Source organism: Ruditapes philippinarum, unplaced genomic scaffold (genome assembly GCF_026571515.1).
Source record: "Ruditapes philippinarum isolate M1 unplaced genomic scaffold, ASM2657151v2 ctg6833_1_1_1_1, whole genome shotgun sequence".
Classification (NCBI taxonomy): Eukaryota; Metazoa; Mollusca; class Bivalvia; order Venerida; family Veneridae; genus Ruditapes; species Ruditapes philippinarum.
In genome coordinates, this window is record NW_026858810.1 from 29,911 (window position 1) to 48,129 (window position 18,219).

Sequence of the window (18,219 nt, forward strand, 5' to 3'; positions counted from 1 at the left end):
CCCGTTTGCAACAAAATAATATAAAGATGGATAATTATAAATTTAATAATATATGTAAATACAACAATACGAAAAAAGCAAAATAAAAGTGCCCGGTGCACTGTTTAAACACAACTTTAAGTCTAGAAAAACTGTTGTCAGACCACAGCTCGAGTATTGCAGTCCCCATACACAGTCAAATGTCGAAATGGTATTAATAAAGCGCAATGCTGCTCAACGGTGACCAATGATTATTCCCCAACAAAGTGTCACAAACATGTTAAATGAAGTACGGTGGCGTTCCTTTCGAGACAAAACGATTGATTACAAGCTTCTTGTTTTACCAGATCGTCTTATGAATGGTGCTATTACCAATGTCATCATTGGTTATACCTGCCATTAGACTCACTGGTCACATTTGTACGTGTATCCCCTTTCTTGTAGACAAATTCTACATGTATACTCACTCTATGCACTTATAATGAGTCCTCTTTCTTCCCAGTTTGTATACCATCACAAAAGCAATCAGAGGTCATACTTAAGGATACATGTGCGTATCAAAATTTATACTCTGGTCATACATTAATTCAGTGAGTTGGATGAATACATGTATATTCCTTGGCAACCAAAGAACACCGAATCATTACCGTTTTGCTTTCTTGCATTATCTAAACATCATCATATGTTTTTATTTTCTGGTTGCATTCACCTGAAGAAATAGAGAAAATGCAACCCTTTAAAAACACAAAAAGCCTAAATTAAAATGTTACAGACCCATTTTGATTGAACCATTTGATGGATGAACCAGTTTTATCTTGATCTAAGCAGTTTGACATCCTACTTGGGAAAGGGATCGTTAGTACTGCTAAAATTATCCTATTTCTTTGATTTTTTTACATAATTACATAACCCGAGTATAGAGTTCAGTCTGGAAAATTTCGGTGGCTTTTCATTGTAAATATTTTGATGATAGCTAAAAAGATACATATATGCATATCATTCAGTAAGCCTTTTTTATTTTTCTAACTGAATATAAATTGAGATATTTTTATAGCTTAAAATTTATTTTCTTCCATTTTCTTTATTATTGTGATAAACACGAAGCAAGATCTGTTACACCAATATTTGAAATGAAGAATGCTCATGAATAAAATGTGAAAAATAAAATCTAAAATTCCTTCTATAGTGTACTAATTTTATACTAGATCAAATGCTGGTTCTAGTATTTATTCATACATGTATGTTATTTATTTTACTGAAAAGACAACCTTGAGTCATTGCAGTACTATATATGCAACACATATTTTAAATGCGCTTTTAATTGTTGTAGGCCCATGCAGAAAATTCGCTGACGAAAATGATAAGTTGGTTCAGCATTGGCCTGACCACATTATTCAAAATAGCAATTGATTGTTGATTGACCTAACAACGACTATCCTTTGCCAATTTCCCGTGGTTGATCCATTGATTTCATGTTTACAAGATTAATATATTTCTGTAATTGCTCTGAACTTGGAACTTTTTTCTGAAGTTTCCAGCGACGAACCAGTATCCTGGGATAACATATATAAGCAGGTATGAGCTATAACAGGTGCAATTTCATCATGTAGTTAAGAACATCGAGCTTCTATATGAAAGTTCATTTTCTCTATGATCACAAGAATATCACAATCATAAATGACTCATTTATCAAGTAACTACTGTAGTAGATCTATATATATTCGCATGCATGTCTAATTATAGAATATGAAAATTCGAAATTTAACAGATATTTAACAATTTTATGATGTGTACATCATTAATTACTTTCTTTTTTATTCAAAACATTGTAAGAGTTGATCTGCCAATCAGAACAGATCTATTTCAGTTATTTTTTTTACCATTTTTTTTTTATCTCAAACCATTGATTACGATTGAACTTTATATAAGAAATTGATTTAGTTAAGTCCTATCAGACTTATATTACATAAATAAATTTATCACACACCCGTGCCGATTTTGCGACTCAGTAAATGGTATTTCATGGCCGTGGAAATATTTTGACGTGACGTCATTTGCGCTTTTAAGGCGCGCTAAATATTAGCAGTACACTATAAGCGGTATGCCTAAAATACGAAAGTGAGATTTTTGACGAAAGTGAGCGAAAGTGACTTTTAAAATAGTAATTATAACATTTTGATAGACTTTTAAAACAAACTTGCAGTTTGTAGACGTATATTATTAGAAAATAATTATATTTATTAACAGAAATAATCATAATGATGATTTAATCGCTACTAATATGATTAACGATAGTGTTACCTAACATTTAATATTCTGTTGATACATTATATTGTAATTATACTGTTTGATTCTTATCTAACAGTAATAGGTCTTGAATGTGTTTCTCATTATTATAATGTCTCTTGAAATTCTTAAATGGAATGGTCTTATGTAGGTTTTATGTGAATAGTTGTATATATGTTTAAAAATGCATCTATACGAATGAGACAAAATAAAGTATGAATATGTTTACATGCAAACACGTGTTGTCATATTCATTTTTCGCATCCACTTTAATTGGATAGTACACACGACGGTGACCGCATGACGCTTTAATCCCACTAAGTATTATTATAATCCAATCATAGGTATGTAACTGATGACAATTGCCCGGTTGTTTATTGAGTGGACAATTGAATTAACCTTTCTTCTGCACCACCATAGATATCTTGCACGGATTAAAGTGGCAGTTATTATGCTCATCCAGGTGTAGATGAGCAATGTACATGTTAATTTGAAAAATAATTTAGAATTTCCCTTCATTTGTTAAAAAAAATATTTCACTATGAAAGAAGGGAAATTAGTAATCCACGGAATTTTCTATAAAATATTCGTACTATATATATCGGTAAAGTTCAATCTTTTTAATAAGTTAGGATTTTTTTTTTATATTTTGTGCTAGTCATTTTTCATCATCAGTTATAGGTCAATCACCATGAAAACAATGAATAATATAATGAAAATGAACTCATTTATTTTTTTATTTGTAAAAAACATTAATATCGTGAATATTGACATTGATTCTGTCCGATTTAAGTCACTTTCGTATTGTTCAATGTGGGCAAAAGTAAGATATCAGAACAGGTATAAACAGCAAATTATGAAAATAATGGATATTAAATCATCATAATGGTTATTTTTTTTATATATATTTTAATCATTTCTGAAAACATTGCGTCTTTCAGCGCTATATTTGAATTTTTGAAGTCACTTTCGTATTTTTCAATGTGAGGGAAATAAAGATCTTTTAACTTGTGTAATGCAAATAAAGGGCGGTTAAATCATCATAATGATTATGTTTAAAAATAAATATAATTGACTTCTGATATTGTACGTCTACAATTAATTTGCAATTTTAGTAATACATTCAATTTAAACAGTATATTTGATATTATGTAAGCCACTTTCGTAATTTTTCAATGCGAGCGAAAGGAAAGATCTCTGTATAAAACTTGTGTATAGTATAAATGGCGATTTAATCATCATAATGATTATCTTTGAAAGTAAATATTATCATTTTCTGATATTATACGTCCACTTTGTGCAATAATAGTATAAATAATTTCAATTTAAACGGTATATTTTATATTTTATAAGTCACTTTCGTATTTTTCAATGTTAGCGAAAGGAAGATATAAGAATTTGTGTATATAAATTATGCAAATAAAAACCGAATAATCATCATTATGATTATTTTTTATAATAAATATAAGTAATTTCTAATAATATACGTCTACAAACTGCAATTTTATTGTTTAAGTCTATTAAAACGTTACCATTAATATTTTAAAAAGTCACTTTCGCTCACTTTCGTCAAAAATCTCACTTTCGTATTTTAGGCAAACCCCACTATAAGCGCGTCGATGAAAAAAGTCTTTATTTTCAATATGTGATAAATAGAATATTATATTCGTGTAGGTTCATGAATTACTGAATGTATTGAACTCGTTGAATAAAGTAATATTATGCTCGCCCGAGGCTACAACAATATAATTTTATTCAACTCGTTCAGTATTAAACTTACACTCATTCAATATCCTAAAGCTATATAACTCTATCGCGTCCACATGAATTGAAACCGTATCATACCGAATCTTTTACGGGATTTATACAATCGATGTTGATACCGGAAGTGTACATGTTTTCCATGTCAGATTTCTAGAATAATCTGTCAACTTTGTGAGGAATCTATTTCCATCCTTCAACACAGGATTATTGAGAAAATTCTAAAATGCCAGCAGGAAAGCAAATGTCTAGGCCTAATAAGGCTGAGTATAAGGACAAAGAAAAACCGACTCAGATAAGGATAAGCAACATCGAAGCAGCGAAGGGTATTCAATAAACATTGTTTACAATAGTAACCAAAAATATCGCTGATTATCATAGTTGCTTATTGAATTTTTGACATTCAGTTGTATAATAACATATTTTTCTGAACTATGCTGAATTTTGATAATGTTTGGCAGAGTGGTAGTTCAATATAATTTATACAATTTTTAGCATGTTCAGTCATGATATGAAATGGATAATTGAGACGCATATCTCCTGGGTTAGAGCCTGTAGTATCACAGGTGGCAGTATCAGTGTTTGGATTCCCTGCCCCTGAACCCCTGGCTGCTACAACCCACAAACGCTTGGGGGGTCAGATCCTGCCCCCCCCCCCCCCCCAATGTGATACGCCCCTGTAAACACTTATCAAAAATATTTAGCGCATATCGCTGCATCATTCATTAACATCATTAAAAGGAACTAGAATTCCACAGCTTATCTAATTTAAGTCCAATAAATATCAATTTTCTATCGATTCTTTCTGTTTCACAGTACTTTTTTTCATGTCATATCCATTTTAATGTAGGGGTTGTTATATACAAGTTTTACTAAGTACTGAAATATACATAGGGGTGTAATCCAAGAAATTGCCAAACTTGTTTATATTAAAGAAAATGGAATGAATCCTACATACACTTTTGGCATAGACCAAGGGGTCCATTCTTGGTCAAAGTCATATAATTAGACAGACCCGAAGTCAATCAAAAATTGGTCCACGCATCCCCACAATATTATGGGTATATTTTCAGTATATTACAATACAGTATTAAATAACAACAGGTTGTGGTTTCTGCAAAAAATGTAATTGAGATCAGTAACCAAATTGTTTCTTAAGTTAATATAATGGCAAACAACCTAGTTACTGGCAAATATACTGGTTGGGGGCCACCAAAACCAGACAACCACCAAACCCGGACGGCCCCGAAAATGCTTAATTTAGTATTTTCTTTGTTCAGTGGTTGTCATTCACTTTTTTTATCAACAATAAGTGCATGTTTATTTTAAAATTAAGTAAATAAATTTATTCAACCACCGTAAATGGTAATATTTTAATGTCTATTTCAAGAATGTTGACGTTGAAATTTGGGTGTCAAGAAAGCAATGCCTGACCTCATATACCAGCTATAATCATTTGCAGAGTGAATAATAGAATATCCAAACCTTCAGCATTTGTTGCTGACATATTGTATATCATGTTAAAAATCAAAACACCCAAGCTTTTATCTGAAATTAATCACGTCATGTACATATACATTGTATGTCCGGACACATGGTACTGTATTGTAGACAATTTAGGTAATTTTGATACCCTCCTTGTCGAGCCTCAGATATAAGTGTCAATAAAATCAGAAATAAACAAACTAGTTTGTTAGTTAGGAGAAGAAACATCAGAACTGTGTCAAATTTTTTGGTCTCTATGTTAAAACGGAAAAATGTTCCAAAAGTGTCCGGTTGATGGTCTCCGACCAGTATGGACATCAAGAGACCAAATGTCATTAATTATAGGCTGTTTATGTATCTTATTTTAAAGAAGTAATGGTTCATAAATTCAGTCAGTTACAGAATAAAGCTAAGTACTGTATGTTAAGTATGAACAATCAGTCATATCGTTTTATAAAAATTTAAGAAACAATCTTAAATTATGATTTTTTTTCTGTCTTCAGCTGTTGCTTCTGCTATAAGAACTAGCTTGGGTCCAAGAGGGATGGATAAGATGGTAAGTTTCATTTAGATTACTTTAGTAAAATACAATAAATACATTTTAATTTTTAAATGTTTATTCACTGTTCAGTTTGAACTTTCTATAAATTGTTTTGCTGCTCCAAAAAAGCAGGATTATTAGGTACAATATATAGAGGATATATTTAATGAGTGTAGGTTCAATACTAAATTTATTGAACAAGTTTGATAAAATCATATTATGTGAGCCTCTGGGGAGCATAATTTTGTCTTGTTGAGTTCAATAAATTTAGTATTGAATCTACACGAATATAATATTCCAGGCCTCGACAAATCCACTCGCCTGCTCATTTAAATTATTTGTTTGCTTTTAGAGAAAGTTAAAAGTCTAGCCTTGCTCCCACTGTTGGTGGCTCTTGTTTAAATCAATCCAGATCACCTTATACCACTAGTTTATGTATTTAATTTCTAAACTGGTAAAACATTGGTGTAGATTAAAATACAGTTTTCACTTTCTTGTGCTGTTGATGTTACAGTACAAGCATTACATTCTGTGATACTATTAAACTCTTCTATCTCAAAGAATCAGTAGGGCTGTCACTTTGTTTCATTAAGCTAAGAAAAAAAAAATATTGGTATTGTTACATTCATGTCGGTCTTCCCTTTGAGCCGCGCCATAAAAAATCTAACATAATGCGTTTGCGACCAGCCTGGATCCAGACCAGCCTGAGCCTCCACGCAGTCTGATCATGAATTGATGATAGCTGTTTCTTTACAAACCCTATAACAAGTACAGAAGCTGATAGTGAACAACATGGATCCTGATCAGACTGGGCAGATGCGCAGGCCGGTCTGGATCCATGCTGGTCACAAAGGTATTATGTTGTTTTTGTAATGGCGAGGCTTGTTTAATTTATTTGTTTGCTTTGAGAGAAAATAAAAAAGTCGAGCCTTGCTCCCACTGTTGGTGGCTCTTGTTTAAATCCAGTCTTTATATCAATTCAGATCACCTTATACCACCAGTTTATGTATTTAATTTGTAAACTGGTAAAACCTTGGTGTAGATTAAAATACAGTTTTCACTTTCTTGTGCTGTTGATGTTACAGTACAAGCATTACATTCTGTGATACTATTAAACTCTTCTATCTCAAAGAATCAGTTTGGCTGTTACTTTATGTTTCATTTGCGACTTTTTTTTTTGAGAAAAAAAAATAGATTATAGAGTTATTGTTGCATTCATGTCAGCCTTCCCTTTGAGCGGCGCCATGAATAAAACCAACATAATGCGTTAGCAACCAGCATGGATCGAGACCAGCCTGAGCATCCGTGCAGTCTGATCATGATGCATGCTTTTTCTTTACAAACCCTATAACAAGTATAGAAATTGATAGCGAACAGCAAGGATCCTGATCAGACTGGGCGGATGAGCAAGCTGGTCTGGATCCATGCTGGTCGCAAACACATGTTGTTTTTGTCATGGCGAGGCTGGTTTAATTTATTTGTTTGCTTTAAGAGAAAATAAAAAAGTCGAGCCTTGCAACCATCGTTGGTGGCTCTTGTTTAAATACAGTCTTTATTTCAATTCAGATCACCTTATACCACCAGTTTATGTATATGTTTTCTAAACTGGTAAAATATTGGTGTAGATTAAAATACAGTTTTCACTTTCTTGTGCTGTTGATGTTACAGTACAAGCATTACTTTCTGTGATACTATTAAACTCTTCTATCTCAAAGAATCAGTTGGGCTGGTACTTTCTTTCATTAAGCTCGACTTTTTTTTTAAGAAAAAAAGTAGAAGTATTGTTACATTCATGTCGTCCTTCCCTTTGAGCCGTGCCATGAATAAAACCAACATAATGCGTTTGCAACCAGCATGGATCCAGACCAGCCTGAGCATCCGTGCAGTCTGATCATGATGCATGCTGTTTCTTTACAAACCCTATAACAAGTACAGAAATTTATAGTGAACAACATGGATCCTGATCAGACTGGGCGGATGCGCAGGCCGGTTTGGATCCATGCTGGTCGCAAAGGTATTATGTTGTTTTTGTAATGGCCAGGCTGGTTTAATTCATTTGATTGCTTTAAGAGAAAGTAAAAAAGTCTAGCCTTACTCCCACTGTTGGTGGCTCTTGTTTAAATCCAGTCTTTATTTCAATTCAGATCACCTTATACCACCAGTTTATGTATTTAATTTGTAAACTGGTAAAACCTTGGTGTAGATTAAAATACAGTTTTCACTTTCTTGTGTTGTTGATGTTACAGTACAAGCATTACATTCTGTGATACTATTAAACTCTTCTATTTCAAAGAATCAGTTGGGCTGTCACTTTGTTTCAATAAGCTCGACTTTTTTTTCTTTTTTTTTTGAGAAAAAAGGTAGAATATTGTTAAATTCATGTCGTCCTTCCCTTTGCTGTCCGCAAACTATATCCTTTATCATAGCTTTAAGTTCTTGGTTTATTGGCTTCATACTTGGCCACAACATTCCTTGGAACACGACCTTCAAGTAGACCAAACTAAACTTAACCTTCATTCATTGCTCTTGTTATATTTCTAGATTCAAGCTTCAAATGGAGATGTAACTATAACTAATGATGGTGCAACCATTCTAAAACAAATGCAAGTTCTTCATCCAGCAGCAAAAATGGTAATACACATTTTATGATGTTATACTAAAATTGTTGTTTCTATTGTTATTGTTTCGATGAATTAGTGGGTAAAGGTATTTATCTTTTTATAATTCTTCCTATGAAATCATAGCCATGATACCATGATACATCTAAACTGAAGCAATTTATAAATGATCAGCAAAAGTGTGATTTATTCTTGATTAATTAAGCTACTCACAATTACATTCTGTATATTGATTTTAATTGGACTGAATAGGTCCAAGACATCTAGATGTCATTGCAATTAAGAAAAATTTGTTTTCTATTTTCTTTAAAAAAATTTACAATAGATGATAATTATTATTCAATATTCGGCAATATTATTCGTGTAGGAAGTGCAATCATTGTTAGTCAACATTTTGGATAGACTGATTCTGTATGTCAGTATAAAGATTACTTGTATGATGTCACATGAAATGGAAAATGATCCGCGTCACGACAAAACCAACATAGTGCGTAAAAACTGCGTTTGCGACCAGCATGGATCAAGACCAGCCTGCGCATCCTCGCAGTCTGATCAGGATCCATGCTGTTCGCTATCAGTTTCTCCGCTTGCTATAGGGTTTGTAAGCGAACAGCATGGATTCTGATCAGACTGCGCGGATGCGCAGGCTGGTCTGGATCCATGCTGGTCGCAAAGGCACTATGTTGGTTTTATCATGACGCGGCTCAAATGATGTATATATTTCAGTTGGTAGAGCTCTCTAAAGCACAGGATGTTGAGGCTGGAGACGGAACCACCTCAGTCTGTGTAATTGCTGGAAGTTTACTGGAAGCATGTGCTAAACTACTATCTAAAGGTAATATTGTGTAATAATTGAATCAAATGATTGAATAATTTATTGATTATTGTTACCTCAAAACAATGAACTATTTTGATGAATAAATGTACAGTAAAATTATCTTGCTGTTTGAAAAAGAAACAACTTTAAATTTTTTTAAATTCGAGGCCATCATGCCAATCTTATTTTGTAATAATGTGATACAGAGATAGAAAATTCCATTAGTCCACCCATAATTTGTAGAATTAGAATGAGAAGAATTAAAGAGAACTTGATGCTGGACAACTAGAAAAATGTTGCCTTCACATTAGATTTAAAAGCTACTTGTCTTGCAGGACAAGTGACTCTGAAAATATTTTTCGATGCCTGCCATTTTAATATATCATCAATATTAAACATTTGATTCAATATCAATTTATGCTTCATAATATCTGTACAATTTAAAATTTATTTCTCTTAATCCTCCGCAAATCTCATTATTGTCTGAACAGTGCTCATTTCTTTCCATGTACTTGGCTATCTGGAATTTAATTGTGAGAGTGAGATATGATAACAAGAATATTTGTGTTGATTAACACACCATGACGACAGTTATTAATGCATATTCAAATATTTTCCATTGTCATATAGCTGAACATTATATTCTATACACTGATGATATTTATCAATACAAAATTTCATTGAATGACAGCCGTAGTATTCTTGACATGATAGTTTAAATGTTGTTAATTTAATGGGTTTAACTATATTATATAGGTATCCATGCAACTAGTATATCGGAGGCTTTCCAGAAAGCAGCAGTGAAATCTCTTGAGTTACTGGAAAATATGACAACACCACTTGATCTGAATGATAGAGAATCCCTCCTGAAGAGTGCTTCAACATCTCTTAACTCAAAGGTATACATGACACAATATTGTTAATCCTTAACTGCTTCAGGGGCAGTAATTTTTATACAGTAAAGGTTCGTATCCATGTCTGTATTCAATAATTTTCCGCTCTTATTTGGTACTGAAGTGTTTGTATTAAAACCATTGAGATGTGCCATTTTTGTAACCAGTATAAGCAAATTCTCCTTCAGTGTCAATATTATTATTGCTCTTCATGTTGAAATGCAACACCATTATTATTAGTTAGGAAGTATATAAGAAATGGCAGGGTCAAATGTACAGAAAAAATATTTCTTGTTGTTAATAAGATGGCTATTGTGATTCTGTGAAGCAATACATGTACACATTTTGCCATCAAGCACTGAGAATAGAAGAGCATGTTGACAGATCTTGTTTTTTCTCTACTTTTTTATTTGATTTTGACACAATACTTCATTGTGAAATGTTTGTTTTCAGGTGGTATCACATTACTCTAATGTACTGTCACCAATAGCTGTAGATGCTGTGTTGAAGGTCATAGATCCAGCTATAGCCAACAATGTTGACTTAAATGATATTAAAGTTGTTAAGAAATTAGGGTAAGTTTTATAAAGAAAAATTACATTTTTAATAATATTTTATTGTATATTTTGTACATGATAAATTTACACAATCTAACATCATTATCTTAAGCATAAATACAATGTACATACAAAAGGGTTGGACCAAAAGTTATACCAACATTATCTAGGGTCCCCCTAAATAATTTTATGATTTTCTGTTGTCCATCTTTACGAGGCCAGACTGTAAATGTATAAATTCTATTGTATGTTTGTTATTATGTGACAAATATACATGTTTATATAGGGAAATATATCTTGCTTCATATTGAATGGTAACAATTGTAAGCAATATTCAGGTACAACTTTAGATTATAGATACATCTGCTATAAATCTACATAACTGCAAAAGATTTGCCAAGCAAATTTTCTAGAGATAATTGTAGGAAGTTTACTTGAATTATGGCCCTTCCTACTTGTACCGGTTAAGAATGACACAAATTACTTGTCCCACACCTGTTTGGATTTACATCAAGTCAGGAACTTTGAATTCTTTCATTTGAGGAAGCTATCCAGCTAGCTAGGAGGATGAGTTTAGTTAGATGCTTGCTCATGCCTGAAATAATGCACTATTGGCCACCTGAGATCTTCCAGCAGTAAAGCTGTTAGTTGCCATATTGTTTTGACTTTTACTGTGTTGGTACAATTTGAAATCCAACAAAACAAAAACAAACATGTATATGTTGTTAAATTCTAAACTTTTTGTAATAATTTCTTGAATAAAAGATTTATTTGATAAATTTTCATTGAGACTAGATATTATTTTTGTCATATGAGTTGGGCGTCAGTGGCCAAGTGGTTAAGGTCGTCGACTTCAAACCACTTGCCCCTCACCGCTGTGGGTTCGAATCCCGACAGGGACTTTGGATTCTTTCATGTGAGGAAGCTATCCAGCTAGCTAACGGAACGACAATGGTTCTACTCAGGTGCCCATTTGTGCCTGAAATAATACACGGAAGGGCACCTGAGGTCTTCCTCTACTAGTAAAGCTGGAACGTCGCCAAATGACCTATACTGTGTCAGTGTGAAGTAAAACCCAATCAAACAAACAAAACAAATGTCATATGAGACGTACATGTTTTCATCATATGATAGTAGATGTTGCAGGTGTCTTAACTCACTTATAAGTAGTGTGGTTTGTCTATCCTAATTCAAACAAATAAGCTAGATCTTGTAACTGATTTGTGATTTTGGGTTTTTCAGTGGAACAGTAGAAGATGTTGAATTGATCGATGGTTTGGTATTTGATCAGAAGACACAAGGTGTTGGTGGACCTAATAAAGTGGAGAAAGCCAAGATTGGTCTCATACAGTTCTGTATATCTCCTCCTAAAACAGATGTAAGTTATATTATATTGTATTGCATGTATTTTATTTTTTGAGAGGTTGTGTAGATAAATAATAGTAAGCCTATCCAAACGGTATCTTTGCCTTGATGACTTAAGTTTTGACTAGCATGTTTTGTCATTTTCTCTAAGATTGATATTCGCCTGCAATAATTTTTATACTAATGGACTTGTTATTAAAACCAGGTGAAAGGATTATTGATGTAAAATCTGCAAAAATGACTAAAATTGAGACAAATGCATTCCCCACAATCCCGCTCCCAATCACTTTGAAATTATTTTTAGCCAAAATGTGATTTAGACTTTTAAATAATTCTGATAATATCCAACACTGTATTTCAGAATTTTTTTACTATGCCTTTGTAAGACATTCTTTAAATGCCTATAGCAAATGTAAGGCTTCTTTCAAAGCCTATAGCAAATGATTTCCTTAGATTTGGACATTTTGCAGTTATTTGCCAAAGAGAGTAAAATATGTAAATATTTTAATTTTGACAGATGGATAACAGTGTTATAGTATCAGATTACACCCAGATGGACAGAGTATTACGAGAGGAGAGACAGTATATTCTAAATATAGTTAAACAAGTGAAAAAAGCAGGATGTAATGTCCTTCTTATACAGAAATCCATTCTCAGGTAAAATATACAGAACATTGAAAATAAGATAAAATGAGAAGCATTAATAAAAAAGTTTTTATTAAAAACAATTTATTTATTAAAAGCATTGATACATGTTAATCCAGCTAGCTTATGGAACGTCGGTGGTTCTACTCAGGTGCCCGTTCGTGCCTGAAATAATGCACGGAAGAGCACCTGAGGTCTTCCTCCACCAGTAAAGCTGGAATGTTGCAATATGACCTATACTGTGTCGATGTGATGTAAAACCCAAACAAACAAACATGTTAAAAAATTGAAATAAATGGAGAGAAACAATGTGTATTTATGGTGATGGTAGTGTAAGTTTACCCCCCCCTGATCACAGTAGTAAACCACGTTGAATATTTATATACCAGATCACAGTCCAGTCATTGCATTGTTCTTGGACACATTGTCGGGCAATTTACCAGTACTAGTGGGCTTCACTTTCACAAGGAACTAATAACTTATTTAAAAACCAGACCAGAGGCACAGTGCAAATAATATATAAGCCGCGTCACGACAAAACCAACATAGTGCGTTTGCGACCAGCATGGATCCAGATCAGCCTGCGCATCCGCGCAGTCTGATCAGGATCCATACTGTTCGCTAACAGTTTCTCAACTTGTTATAGATTTTGGTAAGGGAACTGCATGGATCCTGATCAGACTGCGCAGATGCACAGGCTGATCTGGATCCATGCTGGTCGCAAATGCACTATGTTGGTTTTGTCATGACGCGGCTCATATAAAAGATTTTATGGTCAGTCACAACAGAAGTTACCTGCACCGTCTGGGAATCAAACCTGGGTCGCCTGATTCACAGTCTTAACACTCTAACCTGTGATGAGCTGTTGTTTATTTACAGATTTAAGTATATCAGAGAAACTATAAATAATCATTGTGGTAGTAAAACAATTTTGGTATGTTTTGTTAAATGATATGTTGTCCTTCTTTTATCCAAGTACATAAACTTTTTGTTTAACTTTTAAATTTCGTTATTTAGGGATGCTGTCAGTGATTTAGCTCTTCATTTCTTAGCCAAGATGAAAATTATGGTAGTCAAAGATATTGAAAGAGAAGATATTGAATTTGTATGTAAGGTAAGTGTCTAGTTTAGCTGATTATCTTTCTTTTGTCTGACAATTGATAATTTTGGGCTTTGTAGGAATATGTTAATGAATGATAATTATTCTTTTTACTTACAGAAATCATTGTGATTATTTGATCTGAGTCATACTATTTAGAAACTGACTTGAAAAGTGGAAGGATGTACTTATACTTTGTTATTTCAAGTTTGAATCTTAAATTAGTCTTACATGAATATATTTTGATTTGTCATCTTGACTTCTTTCAATTGCAGCTAATCTGATACTTAATTAAGTTAATATCAAAAGTTTGATTATTTCACTTTGATGCAAGCTTTTAATTGATTGAATGTTCTTTAATTTTGTTCAACCCAAATAAAATATTTGGAAATAACGTCTATAAATGGAAAATACTTTTAATGCAAATTTATATGGGGGAAAAACAACAAAAAACAAAACAGCATATTGTTCATAAATAAGTCTTTTTGAAACTGATATTGAATAAATTTTGACTTAGTGATTACTATATTTCAGAGTTTACATTGTCGTCCCATCGCTAGTTTGGATCATTTTGTACCAGAATCTTTAGGTAGTGCTGATCTTGTTGAGGAAATACATACAGGACCTAGTAAAATTGTCAAGGTTTGTACTATTTAAGCTGTAACTTACATCTAAACTACTGTTACAATTTTTTAACAGGTACAAAACATGTCTTTTAACAAAATACCCTTGTTACATTATTAGCTCACCTGTCACAAAGTGACAGGGTGAGCTTTTGTGATCACTTTTCGTCCGGCGTCCGTCCGTAAACTTTTACTTTAAATGACATCTCCTCATAAACCACTAAGCCATTTTCATCCAAACTTCACAGGAATGTTCCTTAGGTGGTCACCTTTAAAAATTGTTCAAAGAATTTAATTCCATGCAGAACTCTGGTTGCCATGGCAACCGAAAGAAAAAACTTTAAATATCTTCTTTTAAAAAACCTTAAGAGCTAGAGCTTAGATAGTTGGCATGAAACATCTTCTAGTGAGTGTCTACCAAGTTTGTTCAAATAAAAGCCCTGGGGTCAAAATTGGCCCCTCCCCGGGGGGTCATTGATTTTCCCTATATACATATAGTAAAAACTTAAAAAAATCTTCTTTTAAAGAACCAAAAGAGCTACAGCTAAGATATTTAGCATGAAACATGTTCTAATGGGTGTCTACCAAGTTTGTTCAAATTAAAGCCCTGGGGTCAAAATTGGCCCCGCCCCGGGGGGGTCATTGATTTTCCCTATATGCATATAGTAAAAACTTAAAAAATCTTCTTTTAAAGAACTCAAAGAGCTATGGCTAAGATATTGAGCATCAAACATGTTCTAATAGGTGTCTACCAAGTTTGTTCAAATAAAAGCCCTGGGGTCAAAGTTAGCCCTGCCCCAGGGGGTCATTGATTTTCCCTATATGCATGTAGTAAAAACTTTAAAAATCTTCTTTTAAAGAACCAAAAGAGTTAAAGCTAAGATATTTAGCATGAAACATGTTCTAATAAGTGTCTACCAAGTTTGTTCAAATAAAAGCCCTGGGGTCAAAATTGGCCCCGCCATAGGGGGTCATTGATTTTCCCTATATGCATATAGTAAAACTTAAAAAATCTTCTTTTAAAGAACCAAAAGAGGTAGAGCTAAGATTTTTAGCATGAAACATGTTCTAATAGGTGTCTACCAAGTTTGTTCAAATAAAAGCCCTGGGGTCAAAATTGGCCCCGCCCCGGGGGGTCATTGATTTTCCCTATATGCATATAGTAAAAACTTAAGAAATCTTCTTTTAAAGAACCAAAAGAGCTAGAGCTAAGATATTTAGCATGAAACATGTTCTAATGGGTGTCTACCAAGTTTGTTCAAATAAAAGCCCTGGGGTCAAAATTGGCCCCGCCCCGGGGGGGTCATTGATTTTCCCTATATGCATATAGTAAAAACTTAAAAAATCTTCTTTTAAAGAACTCAAAGAGCTATGGCTAAGATATTGAGCATCAAACATGTTCTAATAGGTGTCTACCAAGTTTGTTCAAATAAAAGCCCTGGGGTCAAAATTGGCCCCGCCCCGGGGGGGTCATTGATTTTCCCTATATGCATATAGTAAAAACTTAAAAAATCTTCTTTTAAAGAACTCAAAGAGCTATGGCTAAGATATTTAGCATCAAACATGTTCTAATAGGTGTCTACCAAGTTTGTTCAAATAAAAGCCCTGGGGTCAAAATTGGCACCGCCCCGGGGGTCATTGATTTTCCTTATATGTGTATAGCAAAAACTTAAAAAATCTTCTTTGAAAAAACCCAAATAGCTAGAGTTAAGATATTAAGCATGAAACATCTTTTAGTGAGTGTCTACAAAGTTTGTTCAAATAAAAGACCTGGGGTCAAAAATGGCCCCGCCCCGGGGGGTTATTGATTTTCTTTATATGTGTATAGCAAAAACTTAAAAATCTTCTTTGAAAAAACCCAAATAGCTAGAGTTTAGAAATTAAGCATGAAACTTCTTCTAGTAAGTGTCTACAAAGTTTGTTCAAATAAAAGCCCTGGGGTCAAAACTGGCCCGGCCCCAGGGGTGTCATTGTTTTTAACTATATGTGTATAGTAAAAACTTAAAAAAAATCTTCTTTCAATAAAGCCCAATGAGCTAGAGCTTAGATGTTTAGCATGAAACATCTTCTTATGGGTGTCTACCGAGTTTGTGCAAATAAAAGCCCTTGGGTTAAATTGGCCCTGCAACGTTAGGGGGAGGGGGGGGGGTTGGGGGGCCTATATACAGGTGAGCGACCTCAGGGCCATCATGGTCCTCTTGTACTTATAAGCAAGTACATATTGTGCCAATACCATTTTGCATGTTATATACCAAATAAATGGATAAAACGCTGATATTACGCCAATATATGAAAAAACAATTTATTATCCCCTCAATTAGGATTATCTTGGATTGCACTTCTAATTAGACATGTCACACGATTTAAATGAGTAAACTTGTATAATTTTAAGTTTGAATTATGCTGGTCAATTTCTTTAAGAGCTAGGATTTCAATTATTTACTTGTAAAGATTTGTGACTTTAAACCTGAAGAAAAACGTAAAACACATAAAAAGAAGCATTTCTTATAAAGAATAATTGCTTATGAAATTTGTTTTGCTGCCCATTATATAAGCAAGGTATTTGGAATGCTTTTACAGACTTACCGAAAGTTGAAAAAAAGTGTCAGACATTCGGTCTGACAAACCATGAAAATCTGTCAGGCCGAATGAAATAAATCAAAATCAAAGGAAAACTTGTGTTTGTATTTCTGAGACACTTTTGGGTTTTAATTTTTTCATCATAATAATCGGCACAATCTGTATAGCGCATTTTCACTTCCTCCCTGTCATACGCCATTGGTTTATGGTCCTGCTTTCATTTTTCATTAAATTTTTTGTCTCCGGTCTATTTTTTTCATCCTTTTACTGCTGTTCTGCGCGCTCCTCTAGATTTTTCAGGGACGCCACTTTGTATACATGCGACTTGGATAAAAGCCGGACAGTCGGACCAATCTGTAATAAAAAATTTATCTGACATGCCCGTTGGACCAACATATTTTGGGAAGTCTGCTTTTATAAAGGTTGCCTCCTGCCTGTATCAATTTTGTACCCTATGATGTCATGAAGTGTTATTGATTGAAAAGTGTTTAGCTTCCAGTCCAGTGAAAACAAAACTAAAACTGAAATTTCATATAATTCTTGTTATGTCTTTTGTAAGATAGTAATTTTTATCAAATATTTAATGAATGTTGGTAAATTGTATAGATTACAGGTATTGCCAACATGGGTAGAACAGTGACTGTGTTAATGAGAGGCTCTAACAAACTAGTGCTAGAAGAAGCTGACAGATCTCTCCATGATGCTCTATGTGTCATCAGATGTCTTGTTAAGAAAAGGTAAGTTATTGCTTAATACCAAAGTGTCATGATGTATATAAGAAATACTTTATTATCGTGGAATGGAAAACTAAGATGAATATATCTACATGTGTGGAAAATTTTGCTTACTGCATACAACATGTATAGAACATTTTGGTTGCATATGTTTTATAATGTTATATATAAAAAAGTAAGACATAGGTCTGAGATCTTCTGGATTTAGTAAAAAGAATAAAAATATGTGTCCAGGA

The 18,219-nt window shown here is 33.3% G+C and overlaps 1 protein-coding gene across 1 annotated transcript; it reads left to right on the plus strand.

Annotated features, from left to right (window-relative positions):
• Positions 1–4,122: 4,122 nt before the first annotated feature.
• On the plus strand, positions 4,123–17,986 carry LOC132754336 (T-complex protein 1 subunit delta-like; the record flags this gene model as incomplete). Its single annotated transcript, XM_060744955.1, is given in 11 exon segments — positions 4,123–4,352; positions 6,015–6,067; positions 8,594–8,683; positions 9,397–9,505; positions 10,244–10,386; positions 10,834–10,955; positions 12,180–12,315; positions 12,820–12,959; positions 13,965–14,061; positions 14,581–14,688; positions 17,856–17,986. Coding segments are annotated over 11 exon segments (1,229 nt in total), but the record flags the coding sequence as incomplete, so codon positions are not given.
• Positions 17,987–18,219: the final 233 nt, after the last annotated feature.